Here is a 21,453-nt window from a genome sequence, read left to right on the forward strand (position 1 = left end):
GAAGTGGGTTTTTCTCATGAAAGCTCATGATCTAATAAATTTGTGAGTCTGTATAGGGTACAGCTACCCAGCAAAGTTATTTTGAAATAACAGCCGTTATTCTGAAATAACTCTTAGCTTCTACAAAAAACAACTGCTATTTCAAAAGCATTTCAAAATACCAGTTGGCTTATTTCAAAATTAGCAAACATCATTGCACAAGGAATAGGGCCAATTTCAGAACAGCTCTTTTGTAATAAGGGCTGTTCAGACAGGGAATACAGCCTATTTTGAAGTAAGCCATAGCAAGTCCAATGGCTCTATTTTGAAATAGGCTCTATAGCTATGTCTACACAGGAAACTTCTGTTAACAGATTGCATTTCCAAATAAAGCTGGCTCAAAAGAGCAAGCTGCTCTGCCTACAGAAAGCAGCCACACTGCCCTGTCCTCTGTCGACAGAACAGCTGAGTGGAAGCTCTGCAAATTGGGCTGCCCGAGGAACCGGAAGCCCTCTGTGTTGACCGAACTGCCTTCACAAGCAATCTGTTGACAAAACAGCACCAACAGAGGCATTATACCTGATCGGGGAGAGGTACAACACTGCCAGCTGAACAGCTGAGTTTTGTTGACAAATTCTCGACAGAGCACTTTAACCATGTAGACGCTCGGTGAGTTTTGTTGACAGAGGCTGTTCGTGTAGATGTAGCCATCACCTAAAGCATTCCTCCTACTCCCCCTGTACTCCTGAGGTGAGAGATCAGCCTGGTGCCTTTCCCTTGAAGTAATCACATCTCTTGATGTTTTTGATTGGGAGTGTTTCAGATATCTTAGCTGCATGTAACAGGGATGGGCACCTGAAGCGCTTCACATTCATCAGATGCATCACTGCCAGTGAACACTATCTTCAGTTACCCCTGGTGGGTGTCAACCAGTCCACTTTATTAGGGTCATGTCTAGTAGGCACAGCAGGCATACAGGTTGGGAAGTGAAACCAATGGTCAGCATCAGACTTATCAGTCAGTTACCAGAGTCAGGGCCAATCCAGACAGAGAACGAGGAACTGAAGCTGAGAGTCAGATGCAAAATGCCAGAGCCAAAGGTCAAGCAAGAGTCAGGGTCAGATTCACAGAGTCATAGCACTGGAAGGGACCTCAAGAGGTCATGAAGTCCAGTCCCTGTACTCATGGCAGGACCAGCCACTATTTAGATCTAGGCCACCCCTGACAGGTGTTTGTCTAACCCGCTCTTAAAAATCTCCAATGTTGAAGGTTCCACAACATCCCTAGGTAATTCATTCTACTCCTGAGCCACCCTGAGAGTTAGGATATGTTTCCTAATGTCCAACCTGAGCCTACCTTACTGCAATTCAAGCCCATTGCTTCCTCTCCTATTATCAGCAGTTAAGGAGAATATTTGTTCTCCCACCTCCTTCTAAAAACCTTGTCTGTACTTGAAAACTGTCACCATGTCATCTGTGTTTTCTCAGCTGCATGGGAACAGAGGAACAGGGGCCACTATGTACTAATTTCATGTTCCCTGCAAGAAAGGGGTCTTTAGTAAGACACCGAACAATGCAGGTCAAAAATCAAGGATCTTGGCTGGGCTTACTGCAGGACTAGGGACACAGAAAACAATTGCTCTCACTCTGTCCTCCAGGCAGGCTGTTATCATGAATAGCTAGTTTCAGTACGATTCAGCCAGATTTTCCGACGGGACCCAGTTGTCCTGGCTGCTCATGAACTAAGATGCAGTAGATGATGTTTCCCATTAATTTCACTATCCATTGGATCAGAATTGTGGCAGGTGCTGGTGCAGAGTATGTACAGACAGATACACTCACAACAAAGTTTTCCCTACTATGCTAGGTAAAGGCCTTTCTCCTCTGGCTCAACATCTACCTTAAGCTTTAAAAGAGATATAAGAGGGAAATACAAAGATGTGTTGAATGAGAATGAAAGAGTCCCCATTTCAAAGGCTGGGAATCATTAACTGGATACTGGAATGACATCTAAGACATGGAAATAAATGTCTAAAGTGAATCTACTGTTTGTCATTGGAATAGGTAATCCCAATCAGTTGTATTACTCCTGTAATAATACATCTTGTTGGCCATGTTCAACTTAATGAGTGGCTGAAATGTTTTGAGATGCAAGCCACTTAAATCAGAGAAAGCCTCAGAAAATGCACTGTGAATGTTGTTATTATACTAGTTTGCTATAGAGGTGAAGAGAGGTGTGTTAAGTTGAAGGTCAGACAGGGAGTGACTGCAAATAAGGCAAAAAGGGTAAGAGCTGGGACAATTCATGCCAAATAATAACTTTAATCTCCCAAACCATTTGCCTCTTCCAAGTATGTCACTCACCTGAGAGTACCTCTTAGAGAGGCCGATTCTGGCTTTTTTCTTATTTTGTTATGACCATTTTGAGGAACTTTTGGCTGAAACAATGTCTGATGTAAGTATGAACCATGATCAACAGTCGGTAGTTTCACAGTCCACTATACCTGACTTTATTTGCAGGTGTTGGGTCACTGAAGAGGTTTTACATTTGAGCAGATTCAAATGATATGGTACCAATTTTTCCCTCATTTCAATTCGATGGTGAGGGTATTATTCCTGCTCTGCAATGACCAAACTTGAAATGTACACACTAGAAATTCCTTTGGACAATTTCAGGCAAGGTCAACAGCCCCCTGCCGTACCTGAAAACATTTCGCCTCACTGGAATAGAACTTGTGGTTCAGGGATAGGCCTTATCAGCCATGTGAGGATCCACCACTCCCATGTAAGATGATCACACTTGGCAAGGAGTAACTGCCATCTTCATCCTCCTATGCAAAGAGAGCTATGTTAGACACATGACATGCTCTGTAGCTCATTTCAGAAATCTGAAAGAACTCGGTACCATTGGGTCATTCTGACCCATTAGAGGGATGTGTGTTTGAGGGAAGATTTTTCATATTGCAGTGAATGATTCCACCCCAATGAGACGCAGGCTTCCAAGTAAGTTTTTGGCGCTGGAATTTTATACTGTGATTTACGTTGCTGTCACACTCATGGAAATTATACACATCTGATAGGTTGTAATTCCTTTGAAGAAGTACTGTCTTCATGTATAAAGACGAAAGTTAAATTCGATCAAACTTCAGCCAGTTCTTCTGGTAGATGCGTAGATCCAAGGCTGCTCCCTCTTTTAACAAGACTTGTTACTAACTTTGTCTTCAAAAGCCATGTGTCAGTCATGAGCCTGTGATAGAAGGAGTCAGAAGTACTGGGTTGCATTTCTGTTTCTTTACCTCACACTTGTGTGACATTCACATCAATATGCCTCTTTTTCTACATCTATAAACCCAGGATATGAAGGATATTTACATGTGAAATTATTCATCATTCTTCCAAAAGAAGATTTCAAAGGACCTCAGAACATTCATTGGTGTTTCATATATGCAAAGGAATATAGTCTTAAATACTATTACATTATAATGGGATTAGATAACTCTGCTATGAATAAGACAGTCACTTTAAAAGAAGAGAGGCTAAGGTACCTTGTGTCACTCCTTTATTCAGGTCATGACTTAAAGGCACAGATTTTAGGATATTTTATTTTCATTAAAAGCTAATATTTCATTTGCTACTTTTAAAAATATTTTTATAGGAATATAAGGTTTGCTTTTGGTATAAATCCTCACAGTTGCTTCAGGGTCTTAAAGGAAAGGAAGACATTTCTAACTTCTTCCCTTGATCTAGAAGATATTCCCAGATCATATTTCACACTTAAAACAACATTCAGGTTCTTGCAGGAGTATTTTTTGCAACACAGCCCATGGCTGGTCAGATTTCGTGTCGTATCATTCCATAGCCATATCCTCCTCCACCAAGAATACACAACCTTCATCTCTTCTGGATTCTTCCAGGCCTTAATCAGCAGCATTATTTTACAAGACCTCAGTTTCTTGTCAGCTCAGTCACAGAGAGATGTTTTCTGACAGTGTAAAAGTTCCATGACATAACTCAAATACCTGCTGTAAAAGAATACTGCTTCCTTTCACAGGCCACCCTCTCTCCCCTTGAACCATGATGAAATCAACTTTATGCATCCTTTTGGGATGGTACTGGGGACACAAATAGTGATTCAATGTTAGGTCCGGTTTTGGAAACCATTAGATGAAATTCACTCCTGGGCAGAGGGTCCTGACAGAGGCTCATGCTTAATTTCAGTCTCTGCTAAGTGGTAATTTGAAAGTTTAAAGTGGAAATATAGTTGTACATTGGAATTGTCTTTCCCCCCCAAAAGGCAACTTAGAGACTTAAGGCAATAGAGTGATTCCAATCGATTTCAAAGGGTATTGGATCTGACCCACCTGACATTTGTATGAAAGCAGAAAAATTTCCTACCAAGTTTACAATGAACTGCCCAATATCCTTAACAGTAACTATTATTAAGTGACAGGATTGAACTGGATTTCTACTCATGGGAGAAACAATTGTGCTACTGATGCAGCTCTGAATCACCTTGTCACTCATTCCCATGGCACCACCAAGAAACGTGTGGAATGACACAAAGAATGCAGAATGTAATATTCATCTGTGGGATTAGCTTAATAATGCCAAACCCTGAGAAAACAACCGCATCAAAAGGAGGATTTACCCAGGCAAGCAAGTTGGTTTGATATCTAACTGGGACTTCCTGTATGAAACACATCACAAATCCTCCAGGCAGTCCTAGAAACTGTATAAAAGCACTTGCAACTCACAACTTTTTCAAATGCTTCTTTGGACTTCATTTCCTCAGTGATCTAGGTAAATCCAATTTAGCTCTATCTCTTGCTAATTCAAGAGGTGGTCATACTGGAATCCATTTCCATTTTAGACTGAATTTTGCAGTGATTCTGTGATTTTTGTCACAGATTATATTGTTCATCCATAATTATCTTGTGTCATCGAGGTGCTGGTTGTGGTAGAGTCATGATTTGAAGGCAAGGGTGGGCATTTCTGGAGTACCACATGCATTTGCAAAAGATATGTTCTATTAACTGGAAATAGGTTTAGGGCAATTAAATTTTTAAAGTAGCTTTAGAAAGTCCTTTATCCATTTTTCACATAGCTTTATTAGAGAGAAAATGTTTCAGGTGAATCCATACAGGGCCAATTCAGCAGTCTTCTACATTATTCTGAAACAGCTACTCCACCTCTCTATTGGTAGTGCAATGCAGTTTACCCACTTGTTCTGTTTTAATGAGCAGAAATGCCCACTGAGGATGCTTCTCATATGGTGTAATTTAAGTTTGGACCTGAACTCATGTTACACCAGTTGAGGATCTTGTTCTTGATGAATTTGGGGAAAGGAAAAGGTTCTGTTTATTCATCAGCAAGTGTTGGTGACTCCCAAGATTTGCAAAACCAAAGAGTCATGCTGTGAAATGTTCTTAGTGGACAGATGGCCGAACAAGCAGCAATGGTCTGAAGTTACTGAGGAAGAGGTGTAGGTTGGATATTAGGAAAACTACTGAGGTGACTGCCAACCCTAGAATTCTATGATTCTTTGAAACCAGGCACAACTGGTTTACATGTACAAGCTGACTCCTCAAAGGAAAGGGAAAAAAATAGCATTAGCCCATCTGTGTTATTTTGGAGAAGTGTCTTCAATGGGCACAGAATCCCAGGTTTCCATGAATTAAAGTCACACAGTTGTCAGGTTATTTTATTCAGACAAAGTCATTGAGAAGGTTTCGTGGGAAGGAAACAATGTGAGTGGGTAAGAAGCACAGTAAGAAGAAATAGGAAATACATAATAACCAAGAACATAGGACCTACACGCATTCCCCACTGTTCCTCGGGCTCCATATAGAGCTCTCTGCAATAGAAACCGAGTCTCTGCAGCTTCCCTTTATTCTGTACCCAGTTATGAGTTACAGGTTTACCTCCACCACAGAAAGATGACTTGCTCTAGCCTCTGCCATCCAGAATGCGGTGTGGCCAGACCCAGTCCAGTTTCTGGCAGCTGCAATGAGCCATGCATTAGGCAGTGCCCTGACTCCCAAGTGGTGATCAGACCCTCGCCGGTGGCCATCATCCTCCCAGGACCAATCATGAGCACTTTTCCTCAACAGAGTGAAGTGGCATCTGTTGGAGCACCTGTGGTCGGAGCTGGCTATGGGGGCTCATTTGGAGCGGGGGGATTGTATGGCTCTGGAGGTCATTATGGAAGATTGTATGGTTTGGGGGGATTAGGTGGTTATGGAGGAAATTTTGGATATGGAGGCCAGTGTGGTTACGCAGGTCATTCTGGTTATGGAGGATTGGGTGGTTACAGGGGTGGTTATGGTTATGGGGGCTTATGCAGTTCTGGGATATCTCATCATAGGTACCTGAGTGGAAGCTGTACACCATGTTAAACAAAGCAGGATTGTCTATGGCAACAGAGAAGACCAGGACATGAACAGCAACCTACAGATTCAGATATTGGTTTCAGAAGTGCTATGCAAGCATGGCTCCAGCTGAGCTCCATGCGAGCTGTGTCTGCCCAGCACCTCTGGGTCACAGGCATCTATCCTAATGCCTTGATTATAAACTCTTTCTGCCAATGGTCTCCCAACCACATGCTTATTTTCTTACTACAAACAGCTGGAGTACAACTCGGAAGGAGTCCACTTTTGACTAGTGCTACAGTGTGAAGGAAACAGGGGCCTTAATAAAGTCATCAGTTACATTTGTTGTCACTTTCTTTGTGGAACTTTGCAGTTACAACAAAGAAAAATCCTTTGTACCTCAAATACATCCAAATGAAGGGGTTGAATGGTCACAGCCCTTATCCAAACACTGGAAATACATTATTTATGCTTTGTATTATTGTTTTCAGGAACTATGTAAAGCAAATTTGATTCCTATTAAAAACTGTGCTGCATCAGAATATTGGTCTTCTAGTTCTCCTTGTTCCTCCTACCTTGTTTAGAAGTTGTGCTGGATGAAATTCATCCCAGTAGCTTAGACAACACTAGGCTATTCTCAAAACCTATGGAATGATGGGAGAATAAAGCCCACCAAAAGGGTTCATGGGATTACGTAGGCTACCTGCACAGGGTTGGAGTTTCCCTTTGCATTTCCTGTTTTAATAAAGAACCTTTTCCTGCAAAGATTTACACAGATTTTCACTTGAAATAACTTCATTTGAAGAAGCTCAACCACATGATATGTGATAAACTTCTGGGTTAGTCTTTGCATGATAGCAATCCAGTTGTTTTGAAGGGAAAGGAAATTGCTCAAGAAATGTCTTTCATATACAGTTAAATCAAAGCTCTATCCCTTTGAATGACAGCTCAGTTTTCAAGGTTAGATTCTCTTTCTTGTAGATCACTTCGAAAATTTGGCTCTTCACAAGATTTCCAGAAAGACTTTGGAAAGGTACATTACCAAAAGCTTGTAGTAAATAAGTTGTCATGGGACAAGAGGGAAGGCCCTCTCATGGACTGATAATTAGTTAAAAGACCAGGATACAAAGGTGTGGAATAAATTATGGGTTTTCAGAATGGAGAGTGGTAACTCGTGTTGAGGGTGAAGGCTTTTCACAGTAGTTTTACCTGAAATGCATAAAACACCAGTGCAGTGTTCCTATACATAAAACTGGCGTATTGCATGCAGTTCAGAGCCCCTCCTACCCCCATTACAGGAAGGAAGTGGATGCATAGGAGAGAGTCCAGCTAAGGACAACAAAAATAATTACTGGGCTGGAGTACAAGACCTAAGAGGAGAGGACGAGGGATTTGGGTTTATTTAGTCCACAGAAGGAAAGTGTGACAGGGGGATGTGATAGTACCCTTCAACCACCTAAAGGGGAGTTCCGAAGAGGATGGAGAGAGACTGTTCTCAGAGGTTACATATAACAGAACAAGGAGCAATGGCCTGAAGTTACCGAGGGAGAGGTGCGAGTTGGATATTAGGAAAGCTATTTCATCAAAAGGGCGGCGAAGCACTGGAATGCTTTACCAAGAGAGGTGGTCGAATCTCCATCCCTGGAGGTTTATGGCCCAGCTTGACAAAGTCCTGGTTGGGATGATTTAGTTGGGTTCATCCTGCTTTAGGCAGGGGGCTGGACTAGACGACATCCTCAGGTCCCTTCCAGCCCTAGGATTCTATGAACCTGCCCCATGAGCAAAAAGCCAGCTTGCACTTAGCCAAGGCTGTAGAGCAGAGACCTCACTCTCACTTGTCAGTCATCTCTGTGCCTCTGGGGTTACACGTCTCAGTTCACAAATCTGAAAGAATTCCATACCATCAGGTCACTCTGACCCATTAGAGAGATGCGTTTGCAAGGAGGGAAAAAATTGCACACACAGTGCAGTGGGTGATCAGTTGGAGGGGGGAAGGGGGACAGGCTTAAAAGAAAGATTTTATGCTGTAATTATATCCTGTGAGCTATATTTTTACAACACTCAGGGAAATGGTATACAGATAATTCCTTTGGAGAAGTAGGGTGTTCAGGTATAAAGAATACAGTTAAAGTGGATGAAACATAAGCCATTTTCATCCTTAATGGCTACATCCAGGGATTGTCACTTTTTTAATGAGGCATTTTACTAACATTGTCTTCTGTAAGTGTGCAATAATGACAAACCACCTGTTTAGTCTGTGGTAAAAGCAGTCAGTGGTATTGGCATGTGCTTCTAGTTCTGCACCTGATGCCCATGTGACCTTCACATCAATTTGCCTCTAATTTGACACCAATAAAAAGGCTTATTAAGTGCTGCAAGTTATTCACTGCTCTTAGGAGAGAAGATTTTGAAGAACGCTCCTGGGTGTTTCATACCTGCAAAAGGATATATTCTTAAGTAGTATTAAATTAGTCTGGGATTAAACATCTCTAAAATCAGTAATGGGCTCATTTTAAATAATGATGGCCAAGGAATCCAGAATGTAATGGGTAATAATTATAAACATCATGTTTAGTCTGTGGTACAAGGAGCCAGAAATATTAGTTTGTGCTTCTATTTCTGCACCTCACATTTGTATGTCCTAACCACCAATTTGTCTCTAATTCTGCATCTATTAAAATGCTCATTAAGGACTGGAGATAAGAAAACAATCAGCTGTATTTGCTATCACTTTGTTTGTACAACTTTGCAGCTTTAACAAAGAATTAAAACCCCACTAGTGTCCCAAACACATTCAAATGAAGGGGTTGAATGGTCACAGCCCTTATCCAAACACTGGAAATAATTCTTTTTGCTTTGTATTATTGTGTTCTGTAATTGCATATTGACAATTTCATTCCCATTAAAAACTTTACTTCTTCACAATATTGGTCTTCTGGTTCTCCTTGTTGCTCCTACCATGCATAGAAATTGTGCTGGATAAGATTCATCTGTGTAGCTCAGACAGCACTAGGCCATTCTCAAAATCTATGGAATGATGGAAATATAAAGACTGATAAGGGGGTTCCTGGCATTACAAAAGCCAAGGGGTCAAGTTTCTCCTTGCATTTCCTGTCTTAGCAAAGAGACTTTTCCGGCAAAAATTTACAGAGATTTTCACTTCAAATACCTTTCATGTGATTTGCAATATGTTTCTGCGTTTGTCTTCACATGGGAGTGACCCAGGTTTTCTGAAGAAAAAGAAAATTATTCAAGAAATTTATTTTATACATGGGTAAACCAAAGCTCTGTCCCTTTGAATGAAAGCGCGGCTTTCAGGGTTAGATGCCTTTGCTTGTGGAGCATTTTGAAAGTGGGCTCTTCAGAAGAAACACTGCTCATATCTTTCTCTCTACAGGTTGCTTTTCTGTGGAACTTGCCTTTCTCGGGTTTCAGTGTTTCAACACACATTATTTGTAATGATGGAAGCTGAGGAAACATTACGAGCTTGGTCATTTGTTAACTGTGCTTTATGCAGAGCCCTTTGTCCAAGCCCGTCCCTGTTACCCTCTCTTTTACTACTGCAGGTTGTAAAAATGAAAGTTCAAACCAATGTAGTCCTGGGGTTTCGTTTTGAGAACATTTTCCATCATTAACTTCTCAAAAGCAATGTCTGCCACCATATAACTAGGGCATCAGCGGCATATTGCAGGGGACCTACAGTGATATTTAGCATTTAAAATTCATCTATAAAAATACTCTTCTGTGCCAATCTAATGAAGGAGTAAATTCAACCAGGTCTGCTTCTTGACCCTAGCTTTGCAAACACTGAGGGGATGGGTTATTGAGGCATCTGGCACTGGGTTTTTAAGTATACTAGAGCCTTTTCAATATTAGACCATACTGATGAAATCCTTCTTGGAATGCATTTACACAGACATTTCTAAACAAATTGAGACCTCCCTCCGACTGCACTCTGAATCAGAGGCTTCACAAGGAGGTGGAATTAACAAAGCAGAACAGAGTAAGATTGTCAAACACGTAGGCTACGTCTACACTAGCCCCAAACTTCGAAATGGCAACACAAATGGCCATTTCGAAGTTTGCTAATGAAGCGATGAAATGCATATTCAGCGCTTCATTAGCATGTGGGTGGCCGTGGCACTTCGAAATTGACGCGCCTCGCCACTGCGCGGCTCATCCCGACGGGGCTCCTTTTCGAAAGGACCCCGCCTACTTCGAAGCCCCCTTATTCCCATGAGCTCAATTTCGAAGTGCCGCGGCCACCCGCATGCTAATGAAGCGCTGAATATGCATTTCAGCGCTTCATTAGCAAACTTCAAAATGGCCATTTGCCTGGCCATTTCGAAGTTTGGGGCTAGTGTAGACACGGCCATAGAAAAACATAACTTGCTGGGGAAAAGTCAACATGGTTTCCGTCAATGGAAATCACACCTTTTCAGTTTAGAAAAGAGGAATACAAGATAACCTAGCTTGATTCTCATTGACATGAAATCTTTTTCATGCTCTTCTGGAATTGGAGAGAGGTGTTACAGTCAATATATATGTAGGTAACATACATATTTAGATCCCTGCCCATTTGTACTTCACAGAGTTGTGTAAAAATTAATAATGTATTTTAGAATCTAGCCCACTGTTTGGATAATAAAGAAATACGTAGCCAGCCAGTCATTAGAAGAAGAGCCCATCATGTGAAGTATGGGAAGCATCTGCATGTTTGGAGAGATGCTGATTAAATGCATCTCTGTCATTACTTAAAACTGAGATTGATACACTCAAACTTCTCAAAAGCCAGGCACATGTCCTTAGATGTGGATCTGTATCTTACATTCATTTCCTGATTCTTTCTATTTCTATGGACATGTCTGCTGGATTTAACATGGCCCATGACTTCTGTGAAGTTACTTCTGGCTCAATCACCATAGGGATGGGGTGGGATGGTGATAGGGCCAGAAGTACTTTCATGGAAACTGTGGGCCATACAATCCACCCTCCATGTGAGATCAATTTCCCTGATTCAGACAGAGAGGAGCTAATATGCTAACAGAGCTGTGGTGTGAGCTGAGCTGGGGAGGAGATCCATGTCACCCAGAAGGAGCTGGGGACACAGCCCAGAAGCAGATCTATGCTGCAATGAGATTTGAAGCCACAGATGCTGAAGCACTGCACAGAGAGCAGAGACATGCTGGGAACTGAGAATAAATCTTTGCTGGAAAAGGATCTTTAATGAAAAAGGAAATGCTAAGAGGAACTCCAGACCCATGCAGGTGGCCTACATAGTGCTGTGAACCTTCTCAGTGTGCTTTATTCTCCCCTCATTACACAGGTTTTGAGCAGTGCCTAGTGTTGTTTGAAATTCATCCCTGAAGCTCATGTAGCACAATTTCTAAACACGGTAGGAGGAAGAAGAACGACCAATACCAATATTCTGATGCAGCACAGGTTTTAATGGGAATGAAATTTGCAATTCATAATTTCAGAAAACAATATTACAAAGCAGAAAGAATATATTTCCAGTGTTTGGATAAGGGCTGTGTCCAATCAAAGGCTTCATTTCCGTGTGTTTGAGGCCTGAGAGGGGCTTTGTTCTTTGTTGCAGCTGAAAAGTTGCACACACAAAGGGAGGGCTATTACAGCTGATGCCTTTGTGAAGGCCCCTGTTTCCTTTATACTGTAACCTTAGCACAAACAGCCTGAGAGAAATTCGGCATGAGCCCACTTATGACTAAAGGACTAAGCATGCGATTGGGAAAGTATTGGCAGAAAGAGTTGATAAGAAAGACATTACTGATACATCTGTTACCCAAAGGTGCTGGGCAGACACAGCTCACATGGAGCTCAGCACTTCTGAAACTTGCTGTTCATTTCTGGGTCTTTTCTTTTGCCATAGACATTCCTGCTTTGTTTAACATGGTGTACAGCTTCCACTCAGGTATCTATGATGAGATACCCCAGAACCGCATAAGCCCCCATAACCATAACCACCCCTGTAACCACCCAATCCTCCATAACCAGAATGACCTCCGTAACCACACTGGCCTCCATAACCAAAACCTAATCCCCCAAAACCACCTAATCCCCCCAAACCATACAATCCTCCATAATGACCTCCAGAGCCGTACAATCCCCCCGCTCCAAATGAGCCCCCATAGCCAGCTCCGACCACAGGTGCTCCAACAGATGCCACTTCACTCTGTTGAGGGAAAGTGCTCATGATTGGTCCTGGGAGGGTGATGGCCACTGGCGAGGGTCTGATCACCACTTGGGAGTCAGGGCACTGCCTAATGCATGGCTCGTTGCAGCTGCCAGAAACTGGACTGGGTCTGGCCACCCCACATTCTGGATAGCAGAGGCTGGAGCAAGACATCTTTCTGTGGTGAAGGTAAACCTGGAACACACAACACAGAGAGAAATTGCAGAGGACGGTGGAACAAATGATCTCATAGCTCAATTTCTATTGTAATGAGTTCTTTGTGGGGCACGGATTTAGACCCTAAGTTTCTGGTTCTATATTTGTTCCTATTTCTTCTTCATATGCTTCTTAACTGCCCACTCTAAACTTCTCTAAAGGACGTTCTCAAGTTACTGTAAAGATTTGAATATCTTCATTGAATAAGTCCGATGGACCCACGTTGTCAGTGATATGACCTTCAAATTTAGGGGCTAAAGACATGTGCTTCTCCAGTATGAGTTAAAAGCCAGCTGTCTCTCAGCTAAATCACTAAAACAGAATTTACTGTCCTTGTCAGTGGCCTCAGAGACTTTGGGTTACTATTCTGTTTCCGCTTAATTGCAGATATATTCTGCAACTGCATGTGGTGCTCCTAAGTTCTCACTTTTGGCTTCACATCATGAATCCACCACGATGTGCAACTGAATACGCAAGACAACTGTGGAAGAACAATACAGTCCGTGATAAAAATTATAGTGAGTAAATGCAAGATTCAGTCTCTAATGGAAATGGACCCTAGTATGACAGCCTCTTGGGATAGAAAAAGATGGAGTCCAATTGTACTTACCCAGATCACAGAGGAGATGAAGTCCAACAAAGCGTTTGATGAGTTCTTAGTGGTGAGCCCTTTTATACTGTTTCTAGGAGTGCCTGAAGGGTTTTATGATGTATTTCATACAGGAAGTGCCAGTTAGATCTCAAACAAACTTGATTGCCTTGTTAAATCCTCTATTTGAGGGAGCTCTTTCCTCAGAGTTTGTCATTATTACGCTAATCCCATTGATGTAGATTACATTTTGCATTCATGGTGTCATTGCAATATGTTTCTTGGTGGTGCAATGAGAATGAATGTCAAGGTGATTCAGACTTGCATCTGTAACACAACTGGTTTCCATGATCAGAAATCCACTTTAGTCGTTTCGCTTCCTAATGTTCTCAGTTAGGGGTATTGAGCAGTTCATTCAAAACTTAGAATGACATAGAGAAAAACTTGTCTTCATTCTTATGAAAATCAGATGGATCAGATCCAATTCCTTTTGATGTCAATCTGCATCAATCCATCAGCTTCAGTGGATTTTCTATCCAGATTTTAGGTCTAATTTGCCTTTTTTGGTATGTGGACAGAAAAATATCTATAATTTAGCCCAGATTAAAACTGAGCCTGAGTCTCTGTGATAATCCTCTGCCCAGGTATGAATTTTAACTAACAATGCTTAAAATTAGACCTAATATTGGAACTGCACTGGTGTAACCCCGCTATCCAAAAGTGCTGCATAAAGTTGATATTCTCATTGGCCGAGGGAAGGGATTGTGACCTGTGAAAGGAAGTTGTGCTTTTTTATAGAAGGCATTTGAGTTAAGTTGTGGATTGTGTACTGTTTCACAAACCATCTCTCTATGATTTAACCCACTAGGAACTGAGGTCTTGAACGACAATGAAGATGACTATGCCCTGGAAGAAGACCAGCAGATATGAAGATTGTGGATTGTTTGTGAGGGAGGAGGTAGTGATGGAATGAGATATGATCATTTACAGGCCATGTTGCAGAAAACATTCTCACAAGACCCAGAATGTTATTTTTATAGTAAAATATATTCCTAGGAGTGTGTTCTGTATCCAAGGATGAAGGTGGAAATGTCTTTTCATTTTAAAGCCCTGAAACAATGGTGAGGATTTGAATTCTGTTAGTACTTCATTTCACTAACAAAAAATATTTAAAATACCAAATGAAAAATTATATTTGAATGGAAATGAAATATCCCAGATTCTGTAGCTTTATGTCGTGCCAGTTAAAGGCGTGACTTGAAAGCCCTTGTTCTTGATTTTTATGTCTAAGTGACTATGCTTCTGACTGCTCCCACAGACTACCCACAATGTTTATGATTATTACCCATAACATTCTGCATTCCTTGTTCATCATTATTTAAAATGACACTATTACTCAATGCTGGGAGGTTTAATCCCAGATTTATTTAATACTACTTAATAATATATCCCTTTGCATGTTGGAAACACCAAGGAGTGTTCTTTGAAATCGTCATTTCTAAGAATGCTGAATAATTTCCAGTGCCTAATAAACCATTTTTATTGGTGTAGAATTAGAGGCAAATTGATGTGAAGGTTACCCATGTCTGAAGTGCAAAAAGAGAGACACAGACCAATTACACTGCCTCCTTCTACCACAGATGAAGTACAAGGTTCAGCATTACTACACCCTCATTGACGAAGATGTTTGTATAATTTCTTGTTAGGAAAGTGAACATCCCTGGATCTAAGTATCATTGATAACATTTGGCTAAAGATTGTTCCTCCTTGAAATGTCTTCTTTACACCTGAAGACATTATTTCTCCAAAGGAATTGCAGTCTGTGATCAGTATTTTACCAAGGCAAACTCATGCCTGACCAATCTGATTAGCTTCTATGATGAGATAACTGACTTTGTGGTCATGGGAAATCAATGGATGTGACTTTAGCAAGGTATCTCATAAAACTGGAGCACTGCATGCACCTGACCCTAATGTCTTGCTTTTAAACTTTCTCGGCCAATATTTTCTCAGACACATACTTATTTCTTTAGTGATAAGTAGACTAATATATTCTTTCTGCTTTGTATTATTGATTTCTGTAATTGTGTATTGACAATTTCTTTCCAATTAAAAACTGTGCTGCATCGGAATATCAGTCTTCTGGTTGTCCTTGTTCCTCCTACCTTGCTTAGAAATTGTGGTGGATGAAACTCATCCCTGAAGCTCAGACAGCACTAGGCAATGCTCAACACCAATGCAATGATGGGAGAATAAAGCCCACTGAGATGGTTCACGACATTATGTAGGCCACCTACATTTGGTTGGAATTCCTCCTTGCATTCCTGTTTTACCAAAGATACTTTTCCTGCAAAGATTTACACTCTCCTCCCCGCTTTGTGTGCTGTGTGTCAGCATCTTTTGTCTGTGCTGCACCTCAGCATCTGTAGCTTCAAATTTAATTGCAGCCTGGATGGCACAGCTGGCCTTCCCAGATCAGCTCAGGCCATGACTATCTCTATAGCATGGTTGGACTCTATCTGATTCAGAGAAATCCAGCCCACATGAAGACGGAACTCCCCTGGCCTACTCTCTCCCTCATTAGGTTGCCTGCCCTGCCAATCAGGGGCTGTGTCTACACATGCTACTTCTTCAGGAAAGAGTATGGTAATGTATAAGGTGACACAAGACTTCTTCTTGTCGTTTTCAAAGCTACAGACTAACACGGCTACCTCTGATAGTATGGTAATGAGCTGTCTGAAAGATGCTAATAAGACACAGATATAAATTTCCCATGCCTCATTAGTATATGGGCACATGGCTCAGAAACCCTCCTTCTGGAAGCTGCTTCTTCCCCAAAATTTTGAGGAAGAAGGGGCTTCCGGAAGGAGGGTTTCCTTCTGGAAGATCCCTGTGGGTCACGCGTCTGCACGTGTATGTTGGAGTCTGAAAGAGCCTCTTCTGGACTCCAAACCATATGCCCATGTGCTAATGAGGCATGGGAAATTTACATCCATGCCTCATTAGCATCTTCCAGACGGCTCATTACCATGCCGCTTCTGGAAGAAGTGGCACATGTAGACACAGCCAGGCTGATCAGGAGTGTTGTCCTCTTCCCATTGTTCCTGGGCACTGTCAGTCCTAGGATTTTGAATTCACATCCACCGTTCTCCTTCCTTTTGGTACTGGGTGCTAACCAACTGAAAATTTCCGTCGAGGTTTAGTAAGGGTTAAAAAATCCTTTCGCCTTATCATCGCTTTAAAATGTCATTTGGAACTTTGGTGTGGCAGACGTTCAATACACCAGCTGTGTAGTCCTCTGCCTCTGCCTCTAATCTGCTTTGTCTCATTTCCCACTAACTGGAATAAAATATGTCACTTGAAAAGGCTGAAAAGGGGATTGATTTGTCCAATTCAGCAGCTGAAACAAAGCAAAGAAAACTTCCTGCTGACATGCATCCCAGTGAAGCAAGAGATTGGCTACAGCCCGTTTTGAAACCCCGGAAATACATTCTTTCCGCTCTGTAATATTTCTGTGTACTGTACATTTCCCATGCATTATACATTAAACAGCACATTATTTGTGTTCTCGACTTCCCTGTTTCTCACTGCTCACTTAAAAGCACAAGGCACTTTATAAATTGCAAGCTTAGAAGATATGAAGTGATGAGACAAGACAGACTTAAGATTGTTCATGGCTCTATGTAGGCTGTCTGCACAGGGGTAGAGTTTCTCCTTGTATTGCCTGTTTAGCAAAGAGCCTTTTGCTGTAAAGACTTACTCAAATGTTCACTTTAGGAATGTAGTTTCTGAAGAGCAGTCATATGGTTCACAGGAAGCAAGATTACATTTCTGGCAACAAAAATGATGAGGGGGCTGGAGCAGATGAGCTAAGAGGAGAGGTTGAGGGATTTGGGGTTATTTAGTCTACAGAAGAGAAGAATGTGGCCTCCCATATTCAGCACTTCAACAACCTACAGGGGGATTACCAAGGGAGCGGAGAAAGGCTATTATGAGTGGTGACAGATGACTGGACGAGGAGCAATGTTCTCAAGTTGCAGTGAGAGAGGCCTAGGCTGGATATTAAGAAAAACAATTTCCCTAGAACAGTGCTGAAGCACTGGAATAGGCTATGTGCAGAGGTGGTGGAGACTCCATCCCTAGAAGTGTTTATGTCCTTGCTCGAGAAATCCCTGAGTGGGATGATTCAGTTGGGATTGGTCCTTCTTTAAGCAGGGAATAAGACTTGTTGATCTCCTAAGGTCTCTTCCAACCCTACAATTTTATGATCCTGCTCCTTAACACAAACTCTGCAGTCAGTATGCAATGCTGGAGATGAGCGGAAACAAGCTGGGGCAATGGGGCAGATCCACTTCAGCTACTTATTGTGATTTTGGATTTCAGTGCACCAATTAAACTAAATTAAATCAATCTTCTGATTCTGTGTGTGATGTGCACTTCAACTGGCAGGCAGAAATCTCCACTTCTTCGTCAACTGACATGCCCAGTAGTTAATTTCCAAAGAATGTTGCCATAGGAATTATCTAAGTCACTGAGGAGAATAAGAGATTAGGAGGTGGCTGTGCTACGGGTGTTCTAGACAGTTTCATACATGGCCTCGTGGACAAGAAAGGCAAAGAGTACCTACCGCGCACAGCCCCCATCCCTTGGCAGATCACACAGTTTGGAAGCAGACCACAGCTTGTTTGATCCACACCACGAGGTTTGGGGCTTCAAAGCCCCGACTTTGTCGTGAGCTGAGTGCCATTGAGGGGAGCCCTGAGCCTCAGAGCCCAGATCCACACAAGCCACGGTCTGGATCCAAACCATGGGCTGGGGGTTTTCCACCCCTGCCTTAATACATCTCTTTTGTGCTTTTTCTTCTTCTTTGCAAGACAAATTTTCTGTCAGGAGCCATGTCCCTTGATTGGTCATGAACTGAGATGCAGCCGCTGATGTTTCCCTGTTGATTCCACTGTGCATTGGATTACAGCCATTGCACATGTAGGTGCAGATTCTGCACAGACAGCTGCACTCCCAACCCAGTTTTCTCTCTGGGTAAAGAGCCTTTCTTCACGGGATCAACCTGTACCTTAAGCTTCAAAATAGACACAAAAGAGAAATGCAAATGTACATTGAATGAGATTGAAAGAGACCCAATTTCAGAGGCTGGAAACCATAAATTGACTCCTAAAATGACAGCTAAGATATTGAAATACATTTCTAAGACGATTCTACTTTTTATCATTGGTTTATGTAATCCCAGTAAATGTTGTTATGCTTCTAGTAATGCATCTCTTTGGCTGCATAAAACTTAATGAGCGTCTGTGAAGTGTTTTGAAATGCTTAGATCAGGGAAAACCTCAGACAATCCACCATGAAAATTACAATTGTTCTGTTTCCCCACAGAGGTGAACACAGACACATTATATCGAAGGTCTGACAAAGATGACTGGTGAATAGGAAAAAAAAATAAAGTAAGAGTTGGGACTACTCATGCTAAATCATAACTTTAACCTCCGGAACTCTTATCAGTCACCAGTTCTAAGTACGTCACTCACCTGAGAGTACTCCTTTCAGGGACCCCTTGCTTACTTTGTTTCCATGATTTTTGGAGAACTTTTGCCTGAAATATTGTCTGATGTAAGTGGGAACCATCGTCAACAGTCGACAGTTTTACAGTCTAATATAACAGGTTTGATTTGCATGTGTTGGGTCAGTGACTGAGGTTGACATTGAGCACATTGAAATTATTGCACTACACATATTCACATTTGAATTCAATGCTGAGGGTATTATCCCTGCACTACACATGAACACATTTAAAACGTCCACACGTGAAATTCCTCTGGACAATTACTATACTTGTTTGTAAAGAAAGCTATGCCAGAGACATGATGTGCTCTCTTTCTCATTTCCCAGACCTGAAAGAATTCTATAGCATTAGGGTACTCTGACCCATTAAAAGTGTCTTTCCAAGGAAAGAAGAAGTTGCACACAATGCAGTGGGTAATTTCATCCCAGTGGGTGTCAGACTTTAAAGAAAAGTTTTGATCTTCTAATTATATGCTGTGATTCACATTGCTACAGCACTCATTGAAATTATATACAGATGACAGACAAATTCCTTTGGAGAAGTCATGTCTTCAGTTGTAAAGGTAACATTTGAAGGAGGAACAATTTAGCCAAATTTTATCAATGATGCTTAGATCCAGGGATGTTCACGTTTTTAACAAGAGATTATACTATCATCATCTTCAGTGAGGGTGCGGTAATGCTGAATTTTGTGTTTCATCTGTGGTAGAAGGAGGCAGTGGAATTGTTCATTGCTACTAGTTTTGCACTTCAAATGTGTGTGACCTTCACATCAATTTACCTCCAATTCTACAGCAATAAAAAGGTTTATGAGGCACTGAGAATTATTCAGTGTTCTTAGAAATGACGATTTCAAAGAACATTCCTTGGTGTTTCACACATGCAAGCAAATATATTATTAAGTAGTATTAAAAAAGTCTGGGATTAAACACCTCTGCAATTAGTAATAGGATCGTTTGAAATAATGATGAAGAAGGAATACAGAACATAATGGGTAATAATGATGAACATCATGCATCATCTGTGGTAACAGTCAGAAATATTGGTTTGTGCTTCTATTTCTGCACCTCACATCAGAGTGACCTTCACAACATTTTGCATCTAATTCTACACCCAGTAAAAGCATTCATTAAGGACTGGAAATCATTTGGTGTTCTTTGAAATGAAGGTTTCAAAGGGCCTTAGAACCCACATTAGTGCTTCATGTATGCTAAAGGATATATTCTTAAATAATATTAAATTATTATGGGATTTGGCATTTCTACCTTGAGTAATAGTCACTTTAAAAAAAAACCCCAAAACCCAGAAGGCCTCTCATGTCACTCCTTTAACAGACATGACACAAAGCTACAGAATCTGGTATATTTCATTTCCATTCAAATATAATTTTTATTTGGAATTTTCAAAATATTTAAACACAAAAATAAGGTGCCAATTTGTGTAAATCCTCACAGTTGCTTCAGGAATTTAAAGTGAAAGGAAGACATTTCCAACTTCTTCCTTGGATATAAAATACACTTTTTGGGACATATTTTACTCTTAAAACAACACTCCTATTCTTGCAGGAATGTTTTTGGTCACATGGCCTTTGGCTGATCTGATTTCATGTCATATCTCTTCCCATAGTCACCTCCTCCCTCTTGAACAACCCACAATGCCATATCTTCCTGGCTTCTTCCAGGGCTTAGTCAGCTGCATTATCTTATAAGACCATTTTCTAGTCTGCTCAGTCACAGGGAGAAGGTTTATGATAGAGCACAAGATGCATGGCTGAATTCAAATGCCTTCTATAAAGGGCACTGCTTCCTTTCACAGGCCACAGTCCCTTCCGTTGGCCAAAGAGAAAATCAAATTCATGCTGCTCTTTCAAACAGTATGGGTGATGCAAGTACAGTGCCAATATTAAGTCCAGTTTTAATCACCGTGAGCTGAAATTCACTCCTGGGCAGACGGTTGTCACAGATTCTCATGTCCAATTTTTTAGTCTATGCCAAGAGACAGGCATTTTTTATCTGCCCATATGCCAAGAGGTGAATTAGACTTAAAATCCTGACACGAAATGCACTTAGCATGATGGAATGATTCCAATTGACATCAAAATGAATCGAATTGGACCCATTTGATATTCATAAGAATGCAGAAAAATTGGCCCCCATGTCATAGCAGGTTTGAAATGAACTGCTCAATATCCCTAACTGTGACCAGTATGAAGCCAAAGGATCAAACAGGATTTCCGCTGATGGTAGCCAATTGTGCTTGTGTTGTAGTCCTGATTCACCTTGACATTCATTCCAATTGCACCACAAGAAAAAAACAAAAAAACAGTGGAATGACACAAGGAATGCAAAATGTAATGTGCATCAATGGGATTAGCTTAACAATGCCAAACCCTAAGAAAACAACTGCATCAAAAGGAGGATTTACCATGGCAATCAAGCTTCTTTGATATCTAATTGGCACTTCCTGAAAGAAAACCATCACAAATCCTCCAGGCAGTCCTAGCAACTGCATAAAAGCACTTGCTACTCAGAACTC

At 41.3% G+C, this 21,453-nt stretch overlaps 2 protein-coding genes across 2 annotated transcripts; one reads left to right on the forward strand and one right to left on the reverse strand.

The window, feature by feature from the left end:
- The first annotated feature begins 5,914 nt into the window (after positions 1 to 5,914).
- On the forward strand, positions 5,915 to 6,373 carry LOC142003760 (claw keratin-like). The gene has a single exon (XM_074981022.1). It carries the CDS (start codon positions 5,915 to 5,917, stop codon positions 6,371 to 6,373), a length of 459 nt encoding a protein of 152 aa, XP_074837123.1.
- A 5,878-nt stretch (positions 6,374 to 12,251) lies between these two features.
- Positions 12,252 to 13,386, reverse strand: LOC142003688 (claw keratin-like). The gene is made up of 2 exons (XM_074980839.1): positions 13,366 to 13,386; positions 12,252 to 12,734 (listed from the first exon to the last, which is right to left on the reverse strand). Exon 2 carries the CDS (start codon positions 12,711 to 12,713, stop codon positions 12,252 to 12,254), a length of 462 nt encoding a protein of 153 aa, XP_074836940.1. The 5' UTR covers positions 12,714 to 12,734; positions 13,366 to 13,386.
- Positions 13,387 to 21,453: the final 8,067 nt, after the last annotated feature.

The sequence above is a fragment of the Carettochelys insculpta genome, chromosome 30 (genome assembly GCF_033958435.1).
Source record: "Carettochelys insculpta isolate YL-2023 chromosome 30, ASM3395843v1, whole genome shotgun sequence".
Lineage (NCBI taxonomy): Eukaryota > Metazoa > Chordata > Testudines > Carettochelyidae > Carettochelys > Carettochelys insculpta.